Source organism: Astyanax mexicanus, chromosome 3 (genome assembly GCF_023375975.1).
Source record: "Astyanax mexicanus isolate ESR-SI-001 chromosome 3, AstMex3_surface, whole genome shotgun sequence".
Classification (NCBI taxonomy): domain Eukaryota; kingdom Metazoa; phylum Chordata; class Actinopteri; order Characiformes; family Acestrorhamphidae; genus Astyanax; species Astyanax mexicanus.
The window spans coordinates 42,702,168-42,713,574 of NC_064410.1; the positions used below are offsets into that span (position 1 = coordinate 42,702,168).

General features: G+C 35.8%; 2 protein-coding genes across 2 annotated transcripts; one reads left to right on the plus strand and one right to left on the minus strand.

Annotated features, from left to right (window-relative positions):
• Nucleotides 1-86: 86 nt before the first annotated feature.
• illr4 (immune-related, lectin-like receptor 4) lies at nt 87-3,425 on the minus strand. The gene is made up of 7 exons (XM_049475927.1): nt 3,419-3,425; nt 3,126-3,224; nt 1,689-1,757; nt 1,479-1,547; nt 699-832; nt 473-603; nt 87-386 (listed from the first exon to the last, which is right to left on the minus strand). The coding sequence occupies exons 1-7, from the start codon at nt 3,423-3,425 to the stop codon at nt 212-214; spliced, it is 684 nt and encodes a 227-aa protein (XP_049331884.1). The 3' UTR covers nt 87-211.
• Nucleotides 3,426-5,937: 2,512 nt separating this feature from the next.
• Nucleotides 5,938-11,376, plus strand: otud6b (OTU deubiquitinase 6B). Its single transcript, XM_007249369.4, has 7 exons — nt 5,938-6,206; nt 6,371-6,525; nt 6,673-6,771; nt 7,524-7,836; nt 8,061-8,122; nt 9,094-9,200; nt 9,310-11,376. Exons 1-7 carry the CDS (start codon nt 6,137-6,139, stop codon nt 9,392-9,394), a joined length of 891 nt encoding a protein of 296 aa, XP_007249431.3. The 5' UTR covers nt 5,938-6,136; the 3' UTR covers nt 9,395-11,376.
• The last annotated feature ends 31 nt before the right edge of the window (nt 11,377-11,407 follow it).

Sequence of the window (11,407 nt, forward strand, 5' to 3'; positions counted from 1 at the left end):
AGAAAACATCAATGGATCTTTGTAAAAACGGTGCCAGTGCTGTTTTTAAATTTACTTTATTTAAGAAAATCAATGTCATTCTCTTTTTTTGTAATTCTCTTTTTTATACAGGTTATAATACAAGAGAAAGGCAGAAGAAAGGAAAATAAATCAAAAATGAGAAAATGACATACTGTCACTTTCTCTATTGTTTTATTGTGGATGTACGTTCTCATCCGTTGTTTGGAGATATGCTTTCACATACACTTTTGTGTAATGTGGCACAGTTTTCATCATGCCAGTTATCAGAGTCTGTAGGATAGCCTTTTCCCATGCTTGCACAGTCCTCGCCAGTTGGATTAATCAGTATAACAGTCCAGTTGTCTGGTTCCTTTTCCAACCAGTGTCTGAGTAAAATATAGTTTATAGTGAGACATTTTAATATTTCTGTGAAAAACAATCCAGACAAGGTTTAGAAAAGTGAAATTCCTACCGAATCATCTCGTCCAGAGGCGTGTTGTCCACCCACAGCCACTGTGTCTCGACCTGTTCATCTGTCAGGCCAATCCAAAATCTGTCATTGTCTGTCATCATTTTTGATTGTACTAATCTTCCCATAAATTCCTTTAAATTTTAACACATAAGTATGTAAATATGTTGAACGTGAAATTTATTATCAGTAAAGATTTGTGAAAAGTGATAAAATGCTGAATATAAACCTGCTCTTCTATGCTCTTGATTGCCAAATGTCCTCCAATGGAGATGCAGTGGTCTCGACTCCGAGTCCAGTTCAAACGATTTTCAGAGAAGAAATAGCACTTCCCACCATGGTACTCCCATTTTTTTGGGCAGGCTAAAAAGGAATAATCAAAATAATTAAAGTTAATGAGAACATAGAATAAGATATCGCATTCAGTATATACTGACATGCCACATGCATACATGCCACATGAAACTAGTATCAGGAACTACCACTATGTCCCATGACTTTTGTCATGTCCCATGGAAGCTAAAGGATGATGCACTGATTTGTGGGATGTGTGTGTGTGGTCTCCTGCACTGAATGTGGATGTGATTTCTGTTCACACAGACAATTCTAGCCAGATGCTGCCGGTCACGATCATTATCACCCACTGTGCTGAGCTGTCCACTGTGTGTGGTAATGCCACTGTAGAGCGAAGAACGTTAAATGCACACACTACTTCAGAAATAGGAAATACTGTAAAATTTCCCATCCATCTGTTCCCACCCACTATCAGGCCTCGCTAAAACACTGGTAATCCATGTTGCCTCAACATGACCACGCTGGCCAGTTTTCAACCTCACACACAACAAGATAACACCTCACAACTTCTGCAAGTGTCAGTGTTCTCAAGCTGTGCCCTTAGGTAACATTTAGCTTTGTGATCACATTACAAAACTACTATCTCCTGACTTAACATAAATATGTTTAGTATATTGTATCATATTCACACCTACAGCAGATAAGATGAACTTACATAACTCTCTTTGGAAACAGTTTCTCCGAGAATCAGCAGAGTTTCTTGATAAATCATGTTGTCCGTGTTCTACTTAAAACAGGAAACACCAAATTACTTGTTACTTGTGTTCCTGCACGTAATGGTTGTATGTGTATATTTTCAGACATTGATTGAACAGTTAGAGCTTATGAGGTACAATTCAATAAGAAACAAAACAAATATTCTTACCAGTTTGGTTCTTGCTCAGCTGGTCTTGAAGCTCAAGCCGCTCTTTCAGTTTCAGGTCATGAGAAATATCTAATGAAAGTACATTCAGACATGTTCATTTTGTCAAATAATGTATACACAAATCAATTTGATCAATTGGAGAAATTGTCTTTCCAAGACAAAGATCTGGGAACATTAGATTGTTGTGACAGAAATAGTTGAGGTGAATAAGTGCTATGACTGTTCATGTAACTTAATCAAAATGCTCTGAAATTGTAAGAAAACTGTGCAGATTTACTTACCACAAGCAAAAAGAAAACTTAATGGGAGGGGAATGTTCTAAAACGATTTCCAGCAGAGGAAAAATCTTAATATAAATACTGTACATTTTGGGGAATTTCCTTTGGTTGATGCAAAATGTTTATGATATAATTTGTGCGCAATCCATATTATTTCAAAGTGAACAGCTAAGACATGGGATAACAGTAATGGTTCGCTCAGGAGACAACTTGGAAATGCATACATCTGTATGAGTTGTGAGGTGTTATCTTGTCTATGAGCTTGAATATTGGCCAGTGTGCTCATGGCAAGATGAGGGGAATTATTGAAATTAGGGCGTGGCCTGATGGTGGGTGCCAGATGGATGGGACGTTTCATTTTGGAAGATGAAATCCAGCTTTGCCCTAACCAAGCCTGTGGACGTTACGTCTGAGCCTGGCCCACCCCACAAACTGTCTTTATGAGCCCAAACCCGATTTAATCCCAACATTTTTTGTAGTAAATAAAGCATTAAAACAGACTTTTTTAACTACAATTGTGAGCATTACCTGTGACGAAGTCGTGTTTATGCTCACTTTTGGCATGTAAATACGCTAAGATACTTTCTGATTCTGACTTCAAAGGTTTATATTGTCCTTCCTGGCAGACAGACAATCTAAACTCTACGTGTTTGTACTTTGAATATGTCATGCCATGCATTACCACCCACAGTGGACAGCACAGTGGATGGTAATGCTTGTGATCAATAGTGTCTCTGTGCAAAGAGATTCTGTGATTCTGACAGAAATCACATACACATTCAATGCAGGAGACCCCACTCACATATCCCACAAGTCAGTTCCTTAGCTTCCATTAAACATGGAAAGAGTTGTACTACTTTCATTTCCCATGACATTTGACATGTCACTACAGTACGAAATTAACAAGGAAGAAATTCAAATAACTGTTTTGAAGCATGAATTGTAAAAAAATATATTTATAAAAAGAGCAACATGGTTTGACATCTGCCATCCATAACATTTTCCATTTAAAATTAACTGGTATAAACATAGTATATTATATAGAATATGTAGGATGAATCTTGAAATAAACCTTGAAGAAACTATCAGTTTATTATAGAACACAAAACAGTGATAAGATAAGATCAGGATGTAGAAATGAGGACATGTAGCTACTTACACAACACAGTGAGAACAGCAACTGCACCCAAAAGGATCAGACACAGCGCCACAAATGCAGGGCAAGCACAGTGCAAACAGGACCCAGCGTGTGATTTAGCTTAAAGAGATAAATAAACAATAAAAACATGAACAATTTATGAACATGCTCAGTTTGAATTTTACATTGATCTAAAGTAATTTGAGTGATTGAGTTCTGTTATCTGCTGATACAACAAAGATGATAAGTTGTATCATCAGTTGTAAATTGTATTTCCCAACATCACAACTTCCCCTTCTAGTGCTGAAATGTACAGTACATATCTAGATAAAAGTGCGCTTCCCAGAACTTCAAAAATGTTCAGAAATGTAGTTCATATCTTTAAGATATTTTATAACTTAAATTTTTTCTATTGAAAGGAAAAAAATTCTGTGAGTTCTGCACACATTCCTAAACTTGTGTATATCCCGTTTTATATACAATATTCTTTATTAGTAAAGAAAACCAATTCTAACAAGAATAAAATGAAATTAAGGTCAGTCAGTTAAAAATAAAATCAAGAAGTACAGTTGCAAGGCCATCAAACTTTTTGATGAAACTGGCTCTCATCAGGACCGGCCCAGGAAAGGAAGACCAAAAGTTACCTCTGTTGCACAGGACAAGTTCATCAGAGTTACCAGCCTCAGAAACCGCAAGTTAACACACCCCAGATAATTGTGTCCAAACTGGTACTGTACTCTCAGGTAAAGATTTTCATTTTTAACTTAAATTAACACACTTGCAACAGCTGCTTACGTTTCATATATTTAAAAGTTTTGTACACATATCATGGACCTGAATATCATGGCAATGTTGAGCTTTGAATAATCTTTATGAAAACTGACATACAGCTCACACAATATTTAGGTATATATATGCCTCGTAGCAAGTTACACCTTGACCCGACCTGTTTAATTGCCATCAACAAGATTCTGAGATCTGATTGGATGTTTGATCAGAACTGCTAGAGTTCAGTTTGTTGGTTTCCTGGCATGGGTCAGACCTTTACACACAGATCACAAATTTCAGGTCAATTCTGATATTGTGCATTTTACAGTTGTAAAATGTACAAGTTCCATGCACATGAAAACAAAAAGGGCCATTAGGAATATCATTTTCTATTAGACAATTTCCAGTTAGAAGCATCAGCCAATGGCTTTAATTTCTTACAGGATTGATTTAGACTCCTCTTTGCCTAATTTAGAATTGTCCACATTTGCCAGCACAATATAGTTAACACATAAGCTGCTGTTATCTTCTCTTACCTTTACTGGGCTTAAGTTCAGGCTGCCTTTCATCTGTTTTATGGATTTTCACCTCAGGATAAGTGACACCAACAGCTGCTGATACTTCAGCACCTTTAAATTCACACAAAACACACAAAGCACAGTACTGGATCCAATATCAGGATGAACTATTAATGTGTAACATTTGATACATTAAAAGTAACTAAGACGAATTTCATTTGTAATCTGATGTGTTTAGCTTCCACTGTTTTTTCTCAAAATGCACTAAACTCTATGCCCTTCTAATGAATACATTTCCTTCATATTGCATTTACCTGCTTATCCAACAGCTAAGTTGTACACATACAAGTGCTGAATTATTTCTGTCTCCTCTCAATGCATTATGGTTAGTTTGTATGCCAAGGCAGGAAATATTGTACCAAGCACAGAAAAAAACTCATATAAAGCATAAAAGGTAAAATAAAAGCTGAAATACTTACTTGATTTTTTTTTTGGACCTCTTCTGTCCTTATGAACATCACCTCTGAGTATACAACCTCGTCCTGCATTGCTGAATGTCCGTATTAGACTCTAATGTAAGGGTAAATAAGTATACCTGACTGTCCCTTTAGAAGTGAAGAGAACTTCTCTTTTCACCACTGTAAAGGAGAAGTTAATACTGTATCTTACAGAGGAGGATAACCTGATTACTCAAGCACTCACAATTGGGCAGGTAGTAAATATTTAGACTACTGTAGGACTACAATAACTATGTGTGTATTGTTAATTGTTCTGATAGTTGACAAAGCTTTTAGCATGTTTACTTATGTTTGTTATTATAATAATAATAATAATAATAATAATAATAATAATAATAATAATAATTATTATTATTATGAATATTTTTACTGTAGATAATAATTTAATAGATGTTTTAATAGATTGCTTATTGTTATTACAATTGTGGAATTACAATTTTATAAAAAAATTCTTAACAATTTATTACTGTGTTACTACAATGCTAGCTAAATGTGGTTATTACCATGTTATTACCATGTAAGTAGACATTCCAAGTAGCAAAAAAAAAAAAAATCAGGGAGGTATATAATATACCTCTGACATTATTTTTGCAACAATAACAATAATAACAGTAATAATATTAATAATATTAATAATAATAATAATAATAATAATAATAACAGTAATAATAATAATAACAGTAATAAAATAATAATAATAATAATAATAATAATAATAATAATAATAATAATAATAATAATAATAACAACAACAACAATAACAATAATAATAATAATAATAATAATAATAATAATAATAATAATAATAATAATGTGACTTAATTGTTATGTATACTTCTGTATTACAAAGAATCTTAAAAACTTGTAAAAACAAGTCAGTGTTTTAAAAAATCTAGTATCTTTAGTCTCTATTTAAATTGTTTAAATTCAAGAAACTAGATGGACTTGTCTTTGATATGAAACGACTTTTAATTTGAAACAAAAAAAATTATTTGCAGCGGACTTTAATTTTGAAACAAACTTTTATTTTGAAAGGTGTGTTACAGTGTGTAAACTCGCGCTGGTCCGGTTCTCGGCATGGCTCGGTTCTGATTGTCGCTGCTGCTGGGAGCTGGTGTTCTGGTGTTCGGCTGGTGGTAATGGCAGATTTTACAGCAGCAGAGTAACAGTGCGGGGCCAGTGCAGGGAGTCCGTGCGGTTACTGTGATCCGGGTTATTCAAAGTAAAGATGGAGGAGGTGGAGTCTGCGGAGGAGCTACTAGTGAAAGAGCAGCGCAGGGAGAAGAAAGAGCTGCAAGGTCTGAACCCTCACTGGATGATATAATACACACACTATTTAAAGCTATCTCTGTTTCTGTGTTATACACTCTGTTATGCACTGTGTGGTTCCTGATCTGCCCTTAAATAAGCATCCTCAGTGGCTAATGACACTGACAGGACATGTTTTCTCCTTCTATTACAGCTAAAATCCAGAGTATGAAAAATGCTGTACCTAAAAATGACAAGAAAAGAAGGAAGCAACTGACTGAAGACATTGCCAAATTAGAGGCAGAGCTGAGTCAAAAACATGACAATGAGCTCAAACTGCTACAGACCAACTCCAATGCTGCAGAGAAGGTAATGAATGAATGAAATTAACAGGTGTTGACTGATATGAATTCATTTTGTTGTTCCTACACAAAACTGTCTCTTTGATTTCAAGCTGTGTTGCATTGTTTTGGATATTTTAAAAAGATAATTTTTTGCTTTATTGATTATGTCAAGGTTGAGGAAGTTTCCAGTGCTGTAAATTCTATAAATCTGTCTGGCGGAGAGCAAGCCGATGGTAAGCAGCCCCGACTAACCAAGGCTCAAAAGAGACGGGTAGGTTTAAATCAAAGAAAAAATGTTTTTATTGTCTAATGTGTCATAAATGTTGCTATATAGTGTTTAGTTTAGAACAGAATATGTCTTATAATGTACATTCTACACACTAATCAACCATAACTAGCTCTACCTTGTTTCTATATCCTTGTCCTGTTCATCAGCCCCTTATACAATATAGGAGCATGTTGCAGTTGTAGTTCTAAAATTACAGACTGTAGTCTTGTATCTGTTTTATCCTCCTTTCACCCTGTTCTTCAATTAGCAGATTCCCACAGCAGAGACCACCACAAAGCTGGTATTGTTTGGATTAGGTACAGCAGTGCTGCTGGAGTTCTTAAACACCTCAGTGTCACTGCTACACTGAGAGTAGTTCACCAACCATAAATATCCAGCTAACATCCATAACCTCCACAATTTGTAATAATGGATAAATGTATAAAATGATGTTAGTACATAGTGGTCAGTGGAGCTGCTAAAATGGACAATGTGTAAAGTGTTTTAATGTTATGGCTGATCTGTGTATTTAGACAGGAAGTGATTCGTGATTTAAGGTTTAGCTTCATAGAAATTAATTAAAACTTTTTGATTGTAATTAGCAGATTCATCTCATACTTAGAAACTCAAGCTAAATTGCTATAGACAGAAAAAAACAGGGTTAATGATAAGCTGGCTATGCATTGTAAGACAGTACTACTATACTAATATAAAGACTGATTTAGCTCTCTGTCCTCCTGTGTGAAATTTCCCAGGACAAGAAAGCTGCTCAGGAGAAGGAGCGAGAGAATCGCATTGCCGAAGCAGAGTTGGAGAACCTGTTAGGATCTAGACATCAGGAGGGTCTGAAACTAAAGCAGAAGTTGACAGAGAAGCATCTGCAGATCAAGGAGATCTCCTCTGATGGCCACTGCATGTACCGGGCTGTAGAGGATCAGCTGGTGGAGCGTGGGCGTGCACTTGGGATCCAGGAGCTCCGTGCTCAGACTGCTCAGTACATGAGGAGCCACTCAGGCGATTTCCTGCCTTTCCTTACCAACCCAAACACTGGAGACATGTACACTGAAGGTGAGCAGCTGATGAAATATGTTTTATAACTATGATTGCAGCTGATTTTACTAGTTAGTCAGGTATCATCCTTGAAGAAATCTGAATCCTAGTTAATGTATTTGGAGCAATAAACTGAAACTGGTGTTATATGGTACTCCTAATATATGTATTACATAACATGTGACAAGTTATTTAATCATGTTGATATAAAAAAAGCAGTAACATTTTTTTCCTACACACAGAGGAGTTTGAGAAGTACTGCAGTGATGTTGCGGAAACAGCAGCTTGGGGTGGACAGTTAGAGGTAAGTATAAGTGTCTCCTGAACATCTTCAATTTTTGTAACTGAAGATGTCTACTATACACCTCTGTAGAACTAGAACTCACTTTTCAATTTTCTTTTCAATTTCAATATGTGTTGGATTGGCATGCACCATCTCTGTAAAGAACATGTAACCAATAAAATGGTTCAAAATTACTTGAAATAAAAACAGTTTACTTACATTAAAAATCAAAAAGGTTTTCTTTTAATGTCCTTTCAATGTTCAGTATATTATTTTGCTAAATATAAGTTAAATGGTAAAAGTTAAATATGTAACCAACCATAAAAGCACCAATAACATGACTGGCCGGGCCAACTGACAATCAGCAAAAAAAACAACAACAACAACAACAACAACAAAAAAACGTGTAAATGAGATAGAGCTAAGGTCTGTTTTCAACAACATACACTGCCTGGCCAAAAAAAGTCACGACCAATCGAAACAATGTCACAAGATTTATTTCAATCCAATGTTTTCACCAAGATCTTGCAGCATTGATGATGGTAGAGTCTGACCACTGCACAAAGCCTTCTCCAGCACATCCCAAAGATTCTCAATGAGGTTAAGGTCTGGACTCTGTGGAGAACAATCCATGTGTGAAAATGATGATCTCATGCTCCCTGAATCACTCTTTCACAATTCCAGCACCATTAATCCTGGCATTGTCATCCTAGAATATGTCCGTGTCATCAGGGAAGAAAAAATCCATTGATGGAATAACCTGGTCAATATTCAGTATATTCAGGTAGTCAGCTGACCTCATTCTTTTAGCACATATTGTTGCTGAACCTAGACCTGACCAGCTGCAGCAGCACCACATCATTTACTTAGTTAAATCCAGGTGACTATTTTTTTTGGGCCAGGCAGCGTACATCAGTATGAGTCACTTTATTATTATTATTTTTTTAAACAAATAATGGCAATGTGTTTTATCTTGTTTTCCTCCCTTACAGCTAAGAGCACTTACACAAGTCCTCCAGTTACCAATAGAAGTCATTCAAGCGGATTCGCCTGCAATTGTTATAGGAGAAGAATATGACAAACTGCCAATTACCCTCATGTAAATATCTTTAGCATGTTTTCTTTCTTCTTTTTTATTTTAATATGATAAAAACAGTGAATTCATTGACTTAATGCTAAACTCTCCTCTCTCCTCTGTTCTGTTTTAGTTACATGAGACATGCCTATGGGTTGGGGGAGCACTACAACTCAGTGGAGCCACTGAAAGAAGTAGCAAGTGAGGAGCAGGAGTGAATCAGGAGTGTCTCAGATCACTGCAGGAAAGAGCATCCGTATTGGACCTTGCTTCAGTCTAGAAAGAGGCCAAATTAATATCTGGCTTTGCTTACCTCTAACTCTGACAGACTAGATACTGAATCAGTGAGAGGAAGCTTTCATAATTAAAGACCCAAGGGATCAATAGCTGTCAGTTTTTCACAGTTACAGCTGTCGGTGCAGAAGTTTTTCCATACACTCATTGTGGGCATAAATTTTATGCATTATTGAGCTTTTAGTGATTTATTTAAATGGTATGTTTTCTGGAGCAGAGCATTGTACAGCATTGACAGAAATCAAATCAGTGCCCTGGTTTTCTGAAATTAAATTAATTAAAATTACACAAACAAACCAACATGCACATTTATTGGATTGACCGGTAGTATACATTGGACACTGGAAAGGTCCTAAGTGCACATTGCAGATCTGAGAAAGATGATTGTAGATTTACACAAGTTTGAAATGTCTTTTAAGCTATTTCTAAACCACTGCAGATTCTACAATCATCAGTTCAAGCTAACCAGAAGTTGTTGAGAAGTGTAGTCACTTTAGCAAGGTCTGAAAAAAGAACAAAACTGTCACCCTCACCTGAAAGGAAATTGGTTTGGATGGTCTGGAATATCTATAGAATAATCAAGGCAAAGGCCTAAACTGGAAACTGCTGTAACATCAGTGTCACTGTCTACACCCATGTGAGTTTTAACAGCCTGGGAGAAAGCTTTACAGTAAGATAAGACAAAATAGAGTTGACTAGCCACAACAGTCATAGTATGTTAAGAGAAGTACAGGTGGGGCATTCAAGACCACAGTACCAACTGTTAAGCATGGTGGTGGGAGCATCATTCTCTTGGCTTCTTTTGGAATTGGTACATTGTGCAAACAGTGACCCCAAACATGCATTAATGGTTATTGTGCAATTGCTCAAACCATTTAACATTGAGTTTTTTGCAATGGCCTCCCTCAAGTACTGACCTTGAATTTGTGAACTGATTAAAAGTTGGGTCAGTGATAGAAATTCAACACATTTAATTGAACTCTTCCTCGTGTGAAGAATGAGTTTGCTATTGCCCGAAGGATTTAAATAAAAAAAAAAGAATTCTTGTTTTTGTCTGCTAGCATCGATGTATGTTTTAAGCTCATTCTGCCCCAGGAACAGACTGCCAAGTCTGTATGAAATAATAAAAAAAGTCAATTAATGCCATGACATCCATGTTTATGATGAGTGTGGGTAAACATATGAACATGACTGTACGACAATATGTGTGTAAGATTATGGATTCTGTAAAAACATACATATAAACAAAACATACTGTATAAGGAAAACATATGATCTCAGTAAGGATGAAGGCTACATGTTACAGCTTTCTTGGAATTTAAAAAACAAATAATAAATACATTTAGTTTCCACTTCCTGTGTTTTTAGAAAATCTTGACAGACAGGAAATGACTTTAAAAATGCACTTAAAACTAGTCTGTATGTGCCGTAAAGCTAAACCATGTTTGTGAATAAAATTATGGTGTGGGATGTTTATTTGTAAACCTGCATACAGTTAGAGGAAATCCACTGGAGTGGCATCTAATTTGCTGTGCTGTTGTAGCAAAAAACTGGAACCTCCATCTGGGGCAATGTCCCCTGGGCAAATTTTGTAAATTTGTCATCCAGGTTTTACAGAATGTACCATTTTTGTGTCAGTCCTTCAGAGGAATTTAGCTTGGCCAGCATAGTGTGGCATGTTTTTGCCTAGTTCAGCTGGATGTCTAGCTTGTCAGTTACTGAAGGATTTCCTAATATCATTTTTAATCTGCAAGTTTTATTAATAGTACAAACCTAAAATTGCTATTTTCTCACCATTGTCAATTCATGAATTAATTATTCCACTTCATTTTAAATAAAAAAATACAAAAAGTACATGAGATGTAATTATACCTGTTTATTGATTAAATGAGTCTTGTTACAGCCAGTCACATGTGTAAATATCTTCATTATCGCAT